This window comes from Choloepus didactylus, chromosome 1 (genome assembly GCF_015220235.1).
Source record: "Choloepus didactylus isolate mChoDid1 chromosome 1, mChoDid1.pri, whole genome shotgun sequence".
Lineage (NCBI taxonomy): Eukaryota > Metazoa > Chordata > Mammalia > Pilosa > Megalonychidae > Choloepus > Choloepus didactylus.
Genome location: NC_051307.1, coordinates 184163737 through 184181172, shown reverse-complemented (window position 1 = coordinate 184181172; position 17436 = coordinate 184163737). Strand labels below are relative to the sequence as shown.

The following is a 17436-nucleotide window of genomic DNA, read 5'->3' as shown; positions in this document are numbered from 1 at the left end:
TTATTATTGTTATTATTTGGGATGAAGAACACATTAGACCAGGTGTTTCTAACACAGATATGACCAGGTTGATACCAGAAGGTGATCCGGTTATTTTCACGTGTATGGTATGTGTGTGGGGGTGGGTGAGGGGACTGTGCTACCTAAAGCTAATTTTCTAGTTTTAGAAACTTGCAGATTGCATTGGACATTTCTATTCACAAAATTATTAGTGGGTGGAGAGAATGCAACTCATTTACTTTTTGAAAAAAAGATTACAGTAAATGTTTGAAGCCATGTATTATGGTAACATATATACAACATATATTTATCCACTTTCAAGTATACAATTCAGTGGTATTGTTTACATTCACAACGTTGTGCTACCATCACCACCATCCACTACAGAAACTTTTCCATCACCCCAAACAGAAACTCTGCACTCATTAAGCATTAACTCCCCATGCAACTCATTTACTTTGGCCCAAGAGCAACCATTTTAGATTAAGAGACTTAATTGAAGCTCCGTATATCCTGGAGTGGGAGTGGGGTTGGAAATAGAAAGTACATCCAACACAGAATTTCCCTCAGGTTTGTAAGGTGTCTGTTAATTCCCCTTGCTTTTGGGGCAGTCTTACCGGGGGAGTGGTGCTGTATGATAGAGAAGGGTGGATTTTGACTTTCCAGGGTTGTGTGTAGGGACTGGGGTGAGGCAAAAGAGGAGCCTAGGGCGCACAATTTAAAGAGGCACTTACACGAACGTGAGTTGCCTCGTCTCACCCTAGTCTGGCCCTAGTGTCCTTTATGCATTAGCATAACTCCACTGCGTGAATAATGCACCCGGAGAGCTTACCTGGAAGAGTCACCTTCCCTCCCTTCTCCTCAGACACGCAGGAAAACCCGCAAGGCCTTCTGCCCTGTACTTTGCTCTGCCTCTGAGGCTAATTTACAGGTTACAATGTAAGTGAGCCTGGGCGAGGACTGTGTGCGGAAGACAGAGAAGGAATGCGTGTCGGGCCAGGCGGGTCTATATCCGGGTGGATAGAGTGGGTGGGGCCTCTCCTCCCTCCAGGTCCCGAGGTGGGGTGGGGGTGGGGAGTCACGCGCGGAGATTCCCTTTTCACTACCTCCAAATCCGAGAGGGGGCGGCGCAAGGAGCTCGAGGGGTGGCAGGGCGTGGATTTAGGGCGTGCCCGACCTGCAGATCCGCACTCCAAAGCACCCTCCGCCCCGGGCCTGGGCGGCCTCGGGGACACGAAAGAAAAGGAGGAGGGACCGGAGCAGGTCGGGCCAAGCCGGCCACACGCTCGCAACTTGCGGGGGAAACTAGTGCAGAGGGAGGGGCCGGGGCTGGGGCCGCCGCGGAGGAGGGGCGGCCGCAGCTGCATCCAGCCGGGTTGGCTTCCTTCCCAGCTCTCCTTCGCCTCCTCCTCCTCTTCCTCCTGTATGAGTCAGGCATTTCCCGGAGATTTGGAGCAGCCGCGCGCGGCCCGAGCGCCAGGAGCTGTAGCAGCCGCCGCCGCCGTCGCCGCCGCGCAGCGAGCCCCAGCGTCGGGTCCGTCTCGGTGGCTGGCTCCTGCGCTCCGGGCGCTCACGGACCATGGAGAGGGCGGCCCAGGGCGCTGACAGCGGCGGCGGGGGCAGCAACAGCAGCAGCCGCAGCAGCAGCCGCGCCACCTCGGCGGGCTCCTCGCCCTCCTGCTCCCTGGCGGGCCGGGGGGTGTCCAGGTCGGCAGTGGCCGGGCTCGGCGGCGGGGGCAGTCGCAGCAGCCCGGGCTCGGCGGCCGCTAGCCCGTCCGGGGGAGGCGGCCGCAGGAGGGAGCCCGCGCTCGAAGGCGTGCTTAGCAAATACACCAACCTCCTCCAGGGCTGGCAGAACAGGTAACGCGCGCGCCCCTTCCTGCGCGCCGCTCAGTGTATGTGTGAGTGTGGGTGCACACGATGGGGCCACTGGCGAACGCGGTCCCGCTTACGCATGGGTGTCCTTCCTGCGTCCCTGCGCCCGTGAGGTGGGGTGTTCAGGGTGGGGCGCGACGCAGTGGAAGGAAGGGAGGCGAGATCTCTAATTTTCCTTTGTAGTGAGTGGTACCTGGAGGGGCTGGAGTGGCAGGGGACCGTGCTGGTCGCCGTCGTGCCTGGCCTGCCAGCGGTGTCCCGCACCCTTGAAGATGGCTGAGAAAGGAAGGCAGAGGTAGCGTGCCTTGTGCCCTGCTGAAAAAGCGTTAATATATCTGGTCCGATCTCAACAATTCTCTTCATAAAATAGTTCATTTTAAACTTTGGTCATTAAAAACAAAACAAACAAAAAGCTGCCCATTGTCATCCTCGGTGCCCTCTGGCTCGTGTGCGGTACACCCTCCCCGGTTGTGACTTGGGACCGCCAATCGCTGCAAAGAAAGTTTGGTGTTTTTATTTTATTTTAACATCTCTTAGTTTAGTGTTTTTATTTTATTTTAACATCTCTCCCCTTACGAGATGGACGGTTTGCTTTTTAAATTATTATTATTGTTATTATTATTATTATTTTCCCCCCACTCTGGGTGTCTTTTGAAGTTTCTTGCTCTCTCTCCCCTAACAGTTTTGAATAGCCTAGTTTATGGACATGTGGAATGGTGGGGATGTCAAGGGAGAGGACTCCCACACACACTTGGGGTGGCAGTGTGTGGAATATTATAGTGAAGAAGACTTAAAAGAGGCAGATGGAGTACTGCTGTTTAGAATTTTTTATATTGTTTTTCAGAAACAAGCTAGAGAGAAACACAAATGTCCGTTCAAGTTGGGATCTTTTGTCTTGCTTTTAAAAGCTCTTAGATGTTAATAGACCTGGGGCTCTTAAGGATGGATATGAGATTTGAATCACACCCCGGGAGTTCTTGCTTGTTTCTGTTGGTTAAACTAGATTATTGCTTGGTCGTATCTTCCAGTAGCTTGTTTGGAAATGTTCAGGTTGCATCCAGCTCAAACATGACTGGCAGATACTGTGCATGAAACTTCACTAGGAAAAGATGACTTCCAAAGTACACAAACTGTTGTTTCTATATTGATGTAGAACTTTCTGAATTCCCTGGTTTCCTTGGAGATCTGTTTCTATAGTAGTGGAATTGCACTTTATCTTTCGAATCCTTTTATTTCTCAAACTAACCCCAGTGTCTGCTCTTGCCTCTCCCTTGTCCGTCAATTCCCGAAAGCTGTAAAAGAATAGATAGCGTGCATAGGAAGAAAGAGGGATGAGATGACTAAATCTGATTTCAGTTCTTGGTAACTGTGTCTAGTAAATGACACCTTAGGGTGCCTTGTCAGTGACAGCGTTTCGTTTGTGTGTCGGACAGTCACTTGGAATGTTTTGTTTTCAAGTAACTTATGATGCCAACAGAGCTTTTACCCTGGATTCCAGTTATTTTACTTGTTGGGGACAGTGTTGTACCTGTAACATACTTGAAAGGAGTTGCCTTTTGATGTAGATTTAGGAAGAGTAACTCATGCTTTTGCATAAATTAAAATCCATTGGGGTTTTTAGGTTGGAGGCAAGGTTGAGAAGAGGCAAAATCATCATCATCATCATCATCATCATCATCATCATCATCCTGTGTGACTGAAGGCTACATAGGTGAAACGTATTGTGTACACTACTGAGCATGCCTAAGTGAGGCTTATCGTTATGGAATTGGTTTACTGTGATTTATAGCTGTCTGCCAATGTTTGTTCTTACCACAATAGACTCCCATCTTCCAAGTCTACCGCTGTCTTCAGAAGCATTGTCTCATTTTAATGGTTAATGCTTAGTGTCAGGGTTTATATTTCCCACATCCATGTTCTCTGAACTATGGCTGAGGGTCCATTAGTGATCTGAAAAAGATTTATGCTTGCTCTGTGATTGCATACTTCTCCATTCCCAAGAGGTCTTACAAAGGGAGATAAGCATCAGTGAAAAAGAAGAGAGAAGAGGATAAAGACAGAAACTTTGGAAATTTTCGTAAATTTATTTACTCAGTGACTATTGAGCACCAATTATGTGCTTAGTGGAACTACCTTCTGTTGTAGGAGCTGGCACTATACCAGTGAACAAAACACATGAGCATTTTCTTGTGAAATAGTTGAAGAGACTCAGAATTAAAAAGTTGATGGAGTTCCCTTCTCTTCCCTCCTGTCCCCAGCCCAGAGGATTGCCTTGGTACAGATAGGTGGGCTCACTGAGTTGTGCTCCCTTCCTTTTGGGGCTCTGTAGCATCTACCTTTGGTTGTTCTTTTCAAATCCCCTGCAGTTAATGAGGACTCTCCAGCTACACAATTCTTGGAGAACCCTCCCAGGCTGCTGTGCTGTTTATAATGCCCTTCACCAGCTCCCAGAACTTAACACCATTAACAATTTTTGTCCTGCTTTCCTTTTGCATGTCCTCAAGTTGGTGTAAAGCTTGCATTTTAACACTCAGCATCATATTCTTCCTTTATTTATCTGCAGTACCCTCAGCCTCATCAGCAGGCTCTCTGGAAGGCAGTTTGGGCCAGAATACAAAATAAGTGACATAAAAAGATGACACAGAATTGAAAATCACATGTATGGAACACACTCAACTCAGGATTGTATGTCCAGGACACTTGGCTCACACTCATTGGCTGAGAGAGTGTGAAATAATCAGAATATGGGGAAAATATGCATTAAAGGTTTTCTATAATTGATTATCATATATACCTAAGGAAAATATTCAGATGCAATAGCATTGTATAGATTTGTAGGAGGGTGTTAAAGAGTAAATACATCTAAACAAATGAATAAGAAAATTCCAGAAAGTTGTAAGTGCTATGAAGTTTAAAAAACTTGAAGAGAAAAAAGCAGCTCTTCGTGGAAATTATTTAAGTGTGAATCTGGGATCTTTACTGCTATTCACGTTTTAAGCTACAGCACTACCTTATCGCCCACTTTTTGTTTTTCATACTATGGATCAGAGAAGTTGTTTGAGGAGGTGACACCAACTGAGCCAGTAGTGAGAAGAAAGTAGGAGAAGAGCTCTCTGGGCATACGCATGCGGCTCAGTAAATGCAAAGCCGGGGAGGTAGGAACAGGCTTTCTGGTGATGCACAACAGCAGGGAGGCTGGAGTGGCTGGAAGGGGGTGAACCAGAGAGAGTGAATCCCAAGAGTTTTTGGGAGGCAGGCTGGTGCCGGATCACCAGTGCCTTGTAGGTGAGGGTAAGAATTTCAGTCTGTGTTCTAGTTGCTTAGGAAGGATTTTAGGTGGTGGGGGTGACATGATTTATGCTTTAGAACGTTCACTGTGGCTGTTGGGTGGAGATAGGGTGGTTTTTTAAAAAAAATTTTTTTATTACATGCACTGTTAGTGTTTTATTCTTTACAGAATGGTTCTAAAACATGATAGTAAGCCAGATTGAAAGACAAAGTTTAAAATAGACAGCTTTATAAGGATAAGTTATAGCACATGTAATGACTGCTCACCCTACAAAATCTTGACTTAGAGTATATACCTACTTGGCAGTAGCACCTGGTTTTTAAAAAACCAATCATTTTTCTCATCTGCATAGACTTCTTATTAGTTGCCTTCTGCCTTTGTTGCCTGATCTCTGCTTTCTCTGAAAGGTAGTCAAGCTATCCTCTTTTATTTTTCCCTTGCTAATCTTCCGAGTTTTCTTCATGGGCAAGTGCTCACTGATTTCCATGGGCTGTGCCGACCAGGGGACTGAACCTGGATGAGAGTGGCTGGGAAAAGCAGCGGCTCCTTCCCGCTCACAGCCATTCATCCATCTGGAAGGCGAGCTCAGGTGGCTCACGGGCAACTGGAAATAAGATTTTTAAGGGGCAAGAGCAGAGTGGAGAAACCAGTTAGGAGGGCACTGTGATCTAGGCAGGAGATCCTGGGGAGCAGGGAAAACGGAGAGAAGGGGCAGATTTGGGAAATGATTTCCCGGTGGAGAGAATGGAAGTTGCCGATGGATTGGATGTAGAGGTGAGAGAAAGAAAAGGGCCAAAGATAACTCCTGAGTTGAGGGGCTGGGAGGCCAGGAGGATGAGGTGTCATAGATGGAGTTGAAGATCTCAGCGGGGGGACATGTTTGTGGGTAGGGCAGGGCAACCCAGGGTTCTGTTTGGTTCTGTGTGACCTAAGCTGAGTAAGAAATTGTCTATATGAACTCGTATTTACCCTAAGGCTAATTTTAGTCTCAAACCAAAATGGCACTACTTTGGGGTTGCCTATAAAGGGAAGTGTTTGAGGGAAGAATTTCTAATTTGATCTAGGAATCGATATATAAATATTTAAGGGTCTTTATTGCCATTCACTTTTTGTTTTGTTTGGAGAGAAAAGGACACTGCAAGTATAGAACCTGCCTCCAGTTCTTTTTTGGTGGTGGGTGGGGTTGTAAGAACTCAGTAAAATACTGAAAGGCAAATCTTGACTAGGCAAAGACACATGTTGGCAACAGAAAACTTGAGGCCACCAGTAGGTATTCATCTGGGGAGGAAGAATAGTGTAGGCTCTGGGTTCAAATCCTGTCACCAACATTTAGCACATGTGCAACCTTGGTCCAGTTTCTTAACTCCTCTGGGCTTCTATTTTCTTATCTGTTAAATGGGGAAACTGATGTTATCCTTCTCATTGGTTCACTGTGAGGATTAAATGAGAATACCAGCATATAAAGGACTGAGAATAGTGTGTAGCAAGGAATTGAGAAGTGGTATCTATTATTGGATCTTCAATTCATCCCTTCTTAAATGGACTCTTTCTAGGCCATAAAACTCTTGGTTTTAATTTCTGAGTGCTGTAGTTACCCTCGGACCACATTAACATAATTATCACAGAGTTCTTTCAGGAGAAGATGATGACTTCACTTGGAAGGGATCATTTCAGAACTTGGGACCAAAATACTCAGCTATATGGACAGGAGGTTACTCCCCTCCCCCTGCCCCTAATCCCTAATTCCCTTCCCTGCTTTATTTTTCTCTAGAGCACCACCATCTGACATACTCTGTGTATTTTCTTTTTTGTCTGTGCACTAGAAAGTAAGCTCCCTGAGGACAAGGAATTTTGTCTGTCTTATTTAAACAAAATTCCCCAGTGCTTATAACAGTGTCTGGCATAATAAGGGTTTAGTAAATGTTGTGGAACAAATAAGAAAATGAGTGAATGACAGAGAGGAAATCAAAGCAGGGCTTATTTCTATTTTGGCCAGTGTTAGCTATTAATATTAATATAAAAATGGTTCTCTATTTCTTTGTCACCTTGTCCTTGTGTTAATATGTTTGTAATTTGCCCTGTTCTCTGCAACCATCAGCCTTTGTATCTGGGTCAGGAATTCTAGATTTTCTTGTGACATGCCATTCTGGGTTTAGAGCCAACACAAGCCCCCCTACGTGGGGTTTTAGTGACCAAATATCCAGAGCTTGCTTGAATTGATCTGGATAAACAACATGCTTGGAAAATGTAGCATTTAGCCACTAGCCATGATTTCCCAGTTCTTTTGGGGTCACTTGTCTCATTTTAAAAAGCCATTGGGATATATATTAATTTTTTTAATTTTATTTTTATATTGGAGAAAGATGTAGGTTTACAGAAAAATCATGCAGAAAATACAGAGTTCCCATATACACTGCCCCCCACTCCCCAGTTTTCACTATTGTTAACATTTTGTGTTAGTGTGGTACCTTTGTTGCAATTGATGAAACAATATTATTAAATTATATTGTTAACTATAGTCTGTAGTTTATATTAAGGTTCTCTGTATTGTACAGGTCTATGTTTTTTTTTTTTTAAATTTTGATTCTAGTAACGTATGTGCAATCTAAAATTTCTCCTTTTAGCTACATTCAAATATATAATTCGGTGATGTTAATTACATTCACCATGTTTTGCTATCATCACTACCACCCATTACCTAAACTTTTTTACCACCCCAAAGAGAAATTTTATACCAATTAAGCATTAAGTTCCCATTCCCTACCCCTACCCCAGCCCCTGGTAACCTGTGTGCTAATTTATGACTCTATGAATTTGTTTATTCTAATTTTATTTCATATCAGTGAACTTATACAATATTTATCCTTTTTTGTCTGGTTTATTTCACTCAATGAATGTGATGTCTTCAAGGTTCATACGTGTTGTCACATGTATCAGAGCTTCATTTCCGTTGTATAGTTGAATTATATCCCATTGTGTGTATATACTACATTTTATTTATCCATTCTTCCATTTTTGGATACTTGGGTTGTTTTCACCTTTTGGCATTTGTGAATAATGCTGCCATGAACATCAGTGTGCAACATATCTGTTTGAGTCCCTGCTTTCAGTTCTTTTGGGTATAATCCTAGAAGTGGGATTGCCAGATCATCTGGTTAATTCTGTATTTAACTTTCTGAGGATCTCCTAAGTTGTTTTCCAAGTGGCTCCACCATTTTACATTCCCATCAACAATGTATGAGGGTTCCAATTTCTCCACACCCTCTCCAACACTTGTTATTTTACATTTTTTAAATAGTAGGCATTGTAATGGGTATGAAATGGTGTCTCATTGTGGTTTCGCATTTTCCCTAATAGGTAATAATGTTGAGCATCTTTTCATGTTGGCCAATTATATATCTTCTTTAGAGAAATGTCTGTTCAAGTCTTTTGTCCGTTTTAAAAGTTGGGTTGGCTGTCATTTTGTTGTGGAGTTGTATTTATTTATGTATTTTGGTTGTTAAGCACTTATCAGATGTGTGGTTTCCAAATATTTACTCCCATTATGTAGGTTGTCTCTTTACTTTCATAGGAAAGTTCTTTGATGCCTAAAAGTTTTAACTTTTGATGAGGTCCCATTTATCTATTTTTTTCTTTTGTAGCTTGTACTTTGGATGTAAAGTCTAAGAAACCATTGCCCAACATAAGATCCTGATGATGCTTTCCTATGTTTTCTCTAGGAGTTTTATAGTTCTGGTTCTTATATTTAAATCTTTGCTCCATTTTGAGTTGATTTTATGTGAGTCTTCCAACTTTCTTCTTCTTTTCAAGATGGTTTTGTCTATTTGGGTCCCCTTACCCTTCCGTATAAATATAGGATTGGATTTTCCGTTTCTTCAAAGAAAGCTAGGCATTTATTTTAGTTTCCTTGACTGCTCAAGCAAATATCATTAAATGGGTTGACTTAGACAATGGGAATTGATCAGGTCACAATTTTGAGTTTGGGAAAAGTCCAAATCAAGGTGTCATCAAGGTGATGCTTTCTTCCTGAAGACTGGCATTCTGAGGCTGGCTGCTGTGGATCCGTGTTCCTGGGTTCCTCTGTCACATAGCAATGCAGAGGGTGGCCTCTCCTGGCCTCTCCCTTCTGTTCTGGCTAACATGGCCTTTTCTCTCTCCTTCTGAATTTTATTCTGATTATGAATGACTCTAGTAATAGGATTAAGACCTGTCCTGATTGGGTTGTGCCACCCCTTAACTGAAGTAATCCCATCAGAAGTCCTACTTACAATGGGTTCAATGCACAGGGATGAATTTAAATTTAAGAACATGTTTCCCTGGAGAACATGCAGCTCCAAACCACCACAGCATTCACTGACTCTCTAAATCAATTGTGGTAGAACTGATATCTTAACAATATTTAGTCTTCCAGTCTATGAACTTGTAATGTCATTCTATTTGTTTAGGTCTTCTTTGATTTCTTTTAGCAATGTTTTATAGTTTTCTGTTATAAGTGTTTACAACCTTGGTTAAATTTTTTCCTAAATATTTGAGTCTTTTAGTTGCTATTGTAAACGGAATATTTTTTTCTTGATTTCTCCTTCAGATTGTTCATTAGTACTGTGTAGAAACAGTACTGATTTTTGGGGTTGATCTTGTACCCTTCTACTTTGCTTAATTTGTTTGTTCTAAGCTTTGTCATTGATTTTTAGGATTTTCTATATATAGGATCATGTCATCTGCAAATAATGAAAGTTTTACTTCTTTCTTTCCTATTTGGATGCCTTTTATTATTATTATTTTTTTTTTCTTGCTTAATTGCTCTGGCCAGAACTTCCAGTACAGTGTTGTGCAAATCTGTCAATAATTGCTTTATGTATTTTGGGACTCTGCTGTCAGGTGCATATAAATTTATAATTGTTATGTCTTCTTGTGGAATTAAAACCTCTTTCTCAAAGTACGGTGACCTTCTTTGTCCTTCCTAATAATTTTTGACTTAAAGTCTGTTTTATCTGTTATTGGTATAGCTATCCAAGCTCTCTGTTTGGATGGTATACTTTTGCCATCCTTTCATTTTCAATCTACTTGTGTCTTTGAATTTAAAGTGAGTTTCTTGTACATAGCATCTAATTGGGTCATGTTTTTTAATCCATTCTGCCAATCTCTGTCTTTTGACTGGAGCGTTTAATCCAATTACATTTAAAGTAGCTACTGAAAATGTATGACTTTCTGCTTCCATTTTGCTATTTGGTCTTTATATGTCTTATATCCTTTTTGTCCCTCAATTTTTACATTAATGCTTACTTTCTTAGTTACTTGATTTTTTGTAGTATACCATTTTGAATCCTTTCTCATTTCTTTTTTGTTTATATTTTTCAGATATTTTCTGATTGGTATCATGGGGCTTAAATTTAACATGCTATATTATAACAATCACATTTGATTTGATACCAACTTAACCTCAATATCATACACATACACTGTTCCTATACACCATACCCCCCCACCTTTTTGTTGTACTTATTACAAATTATATCTTTGTATATTATATGTCCAGAACCATTGATTTGTCTTTACTTTATATGTATTTGCATTTTAGAACCTGTAAGAAGTGTAGTTACATACCAAAAATTACATTACAATATTACTGGCATTTATAATTGCCTACATCTTTACCTTAACCAGAGGTCTTCATTTCTTTAGGCTGCTTTGGGCCATGATCTGGTGTCCTTTCCTGTCAGTCTGAGTACTCTCTTTAGTCTTGCTTTTGTTTATTTAGGAATGTCTTAATCTCTCCCACATTTTTTGAAAGGACAGTTTTGCTAGATATAAAATTCTAGGTTTTTAATTGTTTTCTTTCATCATTTTAAATATTTCATCCCATTACTTTCTTGCTGCCATTTTTAAAAATATGAAAAATGTACTTAATCTTATTGGCACTCCCTTGTAAATAATGCATGCTTCTTGTCTTGCAGCTTTCGGTACTCTTCCCTTGTCACCAGTGTTTGACAGTTTGACCTTTTTGTGTCTGAATGTAGTTCTTATTGAGTTTATCCTGTTTGGATTTTCCTTGGGCTTCTTGAGTATGTATACTCATGTCTTTCATTAAATTTGGGAAGTTTTCTGTTACTGTCTTTGAAAATTCCTTCTGTTTCTCTCTCTTTTTCTTCTCCTGGGATTCTCATAATGTATATAGTAGTATACTTGATGGTATCCTACAGGCCTCTTAGCTCTGTTCACGGTTTTTTTTTTTTTTTTTTTCCCCTTCTTTTTTTCTTCTCCTCAGCTGGAAATATTTCAGTTGTCTTGTCTTTGAGTTCACTGCTTCTTTCTTCTGCCTACTTCAATCTACTGCTGAAATACTCTAGGGAGTTTTTCATTTCAATTATTGTAGTCTTCAACTCCAGTAATTCTGTTTGGTTCTTTTTAAAATTTCTATCTCCTTTTTGAGAGACTTGTATTGTTCATTAATTGTTTTATTTCTGATGTCCTTTAGTTTATTCTCCATGTTTTCTTTTATCTCCTCGAGCATATTGAGGACATTTCTTAAAAAGTCTTTGTTCAGTGTTTCCAAAGTCTGGTATTCTTTGTTGATGGTTTCTGGATTTTTATCTTGTTCCTTTGCATGGGCCATCATTTCTTGTTTCTTTGTTTATCTTGTAAACATTTGTTGTACACTGCACATTTAAATATTTTAAAGTATTAACTCTGGAATTTAGTTCCTGAGCTGTCTGTTCCTTAAGTTTGTATCCAGCTAGTGATATGACATAGATTTCCTTGAGGACTAGGAGTTAATAAAGACAAAGACAACAATGCAAAGAATGTCTTTCATAGTTTCTGCAAATTGGCTGTGATGGCTGGTACTCTCCTTTAGTCCTCTCTATCAAGAATATTGGCTTGAGGTGAAAGTGAAGTCCAGTGTTTTCTCAGTCTCTTCTCAGACTCCATTTTGTCCTGAAGTTGTGCTTGCTTGTGGCCTTAGAAATTCCCCTATTTACAGGAATTCAAATGCCCCCTCTATTCCTTATAAAATAGAGTTTGTTTCCCTCCTGGGAGCTCTATTGTATATCTTAAGGCAGGTAAGCCTTTGCCCCAGCCTACTTTGATTTAATTGTTTCTTTCACTGCTTTAGCTGCCTGTAAGCTCTTTCTGCGTGCACGTCAAGTTCTGGGAGGGCCAGCCAGAGAGGAGTTTCCTGGTTCAGTCTTACAGGTTGCCACCTGATAGATTGGCACGGACATGCAGCCACCTCAGTATGCACATAGGGGTGGCTCTACTCCATCTGGAACAGGACCAGGGACCTATGGTGGGCATGGAGGCCAGCTCCACACTGTGCTGGGAAGGGGGTGGGGGAGGAGCTAGCACGGGTGCCACAAACTTTTTTCTCCCATTTTTAAAGGTGTGTTCTCTTGATTTGGTCTTCACCCATTACTGTAACCCTCTAACTGTTTTCTGGAGTTCTAAGTAAGTTGGCTCTGCTGGATTTTGTCAGAGATTCTGTGGGGGAACAGTATCCTGGAGTCTCTTATACTACCATCTTCGTTGACTGGAACCATGTATTAACTTTTAATACCACACTGAGTTAAAATGAGGGTTGTCTGAGTTTTCAAATAATTTTAGAAGTAATTGGTGATATAAGGGTTGAGAGTCTTGCTCTGGGTTTTATGTTCTTGCCTACATGTGTTTAAGAAGTATTAGTATATCATGCTATTTGGGTTTCCACATTGGTCTGAAATTGTGCACTGAAAGCCCTTAGGGACATTACATTGATTCATTGAAAATCATGATAAAGGATGGTTGCTTACATTAGAAAACAGTGTATAATATGATCTATTCATTTATTGTTCAAAATATTTATTGAGCCCCTGCTGTGTGTTAACCACTTCCTGCAAGATCTGATTTTTGTTTTTGTTTTTTTAAACTGTATTTTCATTTATACCAAAATGGTTACAGTGGTTTTCCTTGGTTGGTGGGATTGCGGGTGATTTTTATTTTGTTACCTTTTATTTTTTCTATTATTTTTTTTCCCAAAGGTGTATCCATTTTGCAGTTTGAAAAAGTTACTGAGAAAAAAATCTTCTCATGCTTTTTCACATAAGCTCTGAACAACCTGGTTTTAGGGTTACATTTGAAGTCTAATACACATTCAGAAAAGTGCACTAAACTTAAATGTGCAGTACAGTGAATTTTCACAAATGGAATACAGCCAGATCAAGAAACAGCAGCCAAAGCACCCCTTCTGGTCACCCCCATAGGGTACCCACTCTTCTGATCTCCAACACCATAAACTAGTTTAGCCTCACGTTGAACTTCATATGAATGGAATTGTACAGTATGTACTCTTTTGTGTCTGGCTTCTTTCCCTTAACATCCTGTTTATGCTATTCACTTATGTTGCTGTGTGTAGTGTGTAATGTCTTTTCATTTCTCATTGCTGTTTGGTATTCCATTGTATGAATGTACTATAAAGTATTTATATCTCTTGTAGATTGACATTTGGATTCTTCCCAGGTTTTGGCTATTATAAATAGTGCTGTCATGAACATTCTAGTACTTGTGTTTTGGAGAATATATATGTATATGTTTTTCTCTGGGTGTAATACCTAGCAGTGGAAATATTGATTTATAGGGTATGCAAATGTCCAGCTTACTACATACTGCCAGAGAGTTTTCCAAAGTGGTCATATCAATTAATGCTCCCACCAGAAGTGTGTGACAGTTTTGGATATTCTGCCTCCTTGCCCACATTTGGTATTTTCTGTTGTTTTCATTTTAACTAATCTGGTGGGTGTGTGGTGGTGTCTCATTGTGGTTTTAATTTGTCTTTCTCTGATGATTGATGATATTGAACACCTTTTCGTGTGTTTATTGGTCATTTGAATGTCATGTTTGTTGAGGTGCTATGTGGGTCCTTTGCCCATTTATCTATTGAGTTGTCTGCCTTTACTGAAGTATAAGAGTTCTTTATATAAATACACACAGGCACCACATAAATATAGAGAGCAGACACCTTCTTTTGCTCTGTGGTTTGCCATTTCATTTCTCAATAGTGTCTTTGTAAACTGAAACTATTTTAATATAGTCACTTTTGTCAATTTTTCCCCTTTTGATTAATTCTTTTTGAGTCTTATTTAGGAAATCTTTGCCTATTCCAAGGTGATAAAGATGTTCTCCAATGTTTTCTTCTTCCAGAAAAATGACTTTTATTAATTTGGATATTTCTGTGCCATTTGGGTTGATATTGGGAAAACGTGGGGGAATGTGGACTGCCTGCAGAATCAGTACTTGGTTTTAGGTTTCTAGTCTGTATTAGTTTCCTATGGCTGCTGTAACAAATTAGCACATACTTAATGGCTTAAAACAAAGAAATTCATTCTCTCCCAGTTCTGAAGGGCAGCAGTCCAAAATCAGTTCCACTGGGCTGAAATCAAGGTGTTAGCTGGGATGTGCTGTCTCCATAGACTCTAAGAGTAGCAAATTGTTCCTTGCCTCTTCCAGCTTCTATTGGCTGCTGAGTTCCTTCATTCCAGTCTCTGCCTCCATTGTCACATGTGCTTCTCTGTGCTTATCAAATCTCCCTCTTTATTTTTATTGTGGTAAAATATGCATAAGATACAAACCATTTTAACCATTTTTAAGTGTATAATTCAGTGACATTAAGTTGACCATGTTGTGTAACTTTCACCACTATCTATTTCCAGAACATTTTTATCATCCCAAACAGAAGCTCTGTACTCTGCCTTTCTCTTATAAGGACACTTGTGATTGCATTTTGGGCCCACCCAGAAAATCCAGGATAATCTTCCCTTCTCAAGATCCTTAATTTAATCACACCTGCAAGGTCTTTGCCGTATAAAGTAACATCCGCATGTTCTTGGCAGTAGGATGCAGGTATTTGGAGGAGCGGGGAGGAGTGTCCGTTACTCAGCCAACCACACAGCTGTAATCCTAAGGTGGTTCTTCAGCTCTCAATGTCTCCCTCGCCCACTCCACTTCCCCACCCTCAGCGGTTGCCATGGTGACAGGCATCTCTTTCATGGGAGGGCACGGGTTGCTGTCATGACTGTAAGTGGGCTTGTTAGGAAGGGTTGGTGGACTCATTCATCTCTGTCTTCGAGGCAGGCCCCTTGGTAAATGTAAGGTAGGTACAATTGGGAGAGAAATTTGTTTCTAATGCCAGGGAATAAATATAATGTCCTTTAATGGGCAAATAAGAGTCTTTGTGGGTTCTTTAAATACTACTGAGCAATCAGTTTTGGAAGTATGCCTATAATAGCTGTGTTTTCTATTTCATCATCAGAATGACTTACTAGCCTGAGGAATTTTTTTAAAGTATAGTTAATATAAAATGAAATGCACAGGTCTTAGGCATTCTGTTTGATGAGTTTTGATGATTGTTTGCACTCCTCCAAAAGGTACAGAACATCTTTATCCCCCCAGGAAATCTCCTTGTGCTTCTTTCCAATCAATTCCCCTTCCCTTGCAATCTTTCTTTGATGTCTATCACCATGAATTAGTTTTGTCTATTCTTGGATTTCATATAAATGGAATAATGTGGGGTATCGTTCTTGGGGTCTGGCTTATTTCACATAATGTTCTGAAATTCATCCATGTTGTGATTATCAGTAGTTTGTAATTTGTTCATTTTTATTGCTGAGTAGTGTACATTGTATGACTATGCCACCCTTTGTTTATCCATTCTCCTGTACATCAACCTTTGGATTGTTTACGGTTTTTGGCTGTTATAAATAAAGCTGCTACCATATACAAGTCTCTGTGTGAATACATGCTTTCATTTCTCTTGGGTAAATAGCTAAGGCTGGAAATGCTGAGTTGTAGGGTAGGTGCATGTTTAACTTCATTAGAAACTGCCAGATTGTTTTCGAAACTCCCTAAACCATTTCACACTCCCACCAGCAGTGTATGAGTGTATTGGTTGTTCTCCGTGCTTGCCAACCTCCGTTTTGCCACCCTGAGAGCTTTTAGAATGCAGGGACTGTCTCACTCATACGAGTCAGATTGCTTTCGAGAGTGGCAGTCTGGTGTTGGAGCATAGGCTGGCAAGTTGGGTGGACTTCCTTCCCGTTCTGGCTTTGCCTCCTTTTTGCTGTGAGACCTTAAGCAAGTTATGGAACACTTTGGGTCTCAGTTTCCTCGTCTGTAAAATGATACTAACGTAGTAGTGTTGTTGTGAAGCTGCAACACACCAGCCTTAGCATGGTGATTGGTGCAAAGAAGGTCCTTGGCAGAAGTTTGATGACTGGGAGCTCTTGTATTTTAGACAGGCCAGTGTAGTGAATAACTTCGTGGAAGCTAGGTGTGCCTTGGTGGCTGTTTTAGATCCAGCCTTAGCAGATACTTGGGTATTTCATAGCCCTTCCTCCCGCTGGATGGGGGCCCAGTGAACTTAAACTGAGTTGCATGGTGGGTGGTTGTCCATATTTGCTGCTCATCCAGCCACTGTTTCCTCAGAATCTGCTCAGTGGCCGATAATCTGAGACATCTGGAAGAGAAGAGGAGATGCGGGCCTCTGTGTCCTGAAAAGAGACAATTGAACTGATGGTGTCCAAAATGCGGGAAGCTTTTTCCAGCTCTGCCTGGCTCCTCACTGATGGGATTTGGGGCCAGGCCAAGAGAGAATTAAAAAGAAAATTGTCCAGAATTTGGTTTTTGATAGCCCAGCCTAGATTGAACATGGTCACAAGCCAGAAAGAAAATGCTTTCTTTGTGCCTCATGCAATTATATCAATAATACTGATAAAATTAAGAAACATTCCACGTAGTTTTTTGTTGCAAGCCTGTTCTTTGAAGGTCAAAGAAGGTATTTGAGCTACAAATAATTTTTTTGTGTTGGGTTGTGGTTTTTAGAGGACTATTTATGGTTTTGTGTGATGTGGTCCCTTTCTATAAATATTTTGATAAAAATAAAAAATGGAAAGGTGATCAATATCAGTTTTTATTAACTCTTTAACAGGATGTTTTAAGTGTTTATCTGAAATGCTGGTTATATGACCAGAGAACTATGAGGTGAGGTTGGTGTGTGAAGTTGTGTCCCCTCTTAGGAAGGTGTGAAATTCAGATTTCTCCCTAAGTGTGGGTGGAACTGGGGGCTCTGCCTGGGCCCTCTTTCAGGGAAGCTGAGTAGATTAGGTGACGTATAAATTATCCTCAGCTCTTCTCCCAGCGTGGGGTAGGGGTGGAGGTAGGGGGGTGTCACACCAGCGGAGATGCTGGGATCTGTTAGCAATGCAAGGAAAACCACTGAACAGTTTTTCTGGGCCTTCTGGTTGTTA

The 17436-nt window shown here is 41.0% G+C and overlaps 1 protein-coding gene across 3 annotated transcripts in view; it reads left to right on the top strand.

Annotated features, from left to right (window-relative positions):
- The first annotated feature begins 1178 nt into the window (after positions 1-1178).
- Positions 1179-17436, top strand: part of OSBPL10 (oxysterol binding protein like 10) — a 343529-nt gene continuing 327271 nt past the window's right edge. For 2 of the 3 annotated variants that reach the window (XM_037846487.1, XM_037846479.1), the window contains exon 1: positions 1181-1860. In XM_037846487.1, the coding sequence (XP_037702415.1) occupies positions 1580-1860 (281 nt within the window). In that variant the 5' untranslated portion in view covers positions 1181-1579. Of the gene's footprint in view, positions 1861-17436 lie in introns of all 3 variants that reach the window. The other variant, XM_037846492.1, reaches the window with a different exon arrangement.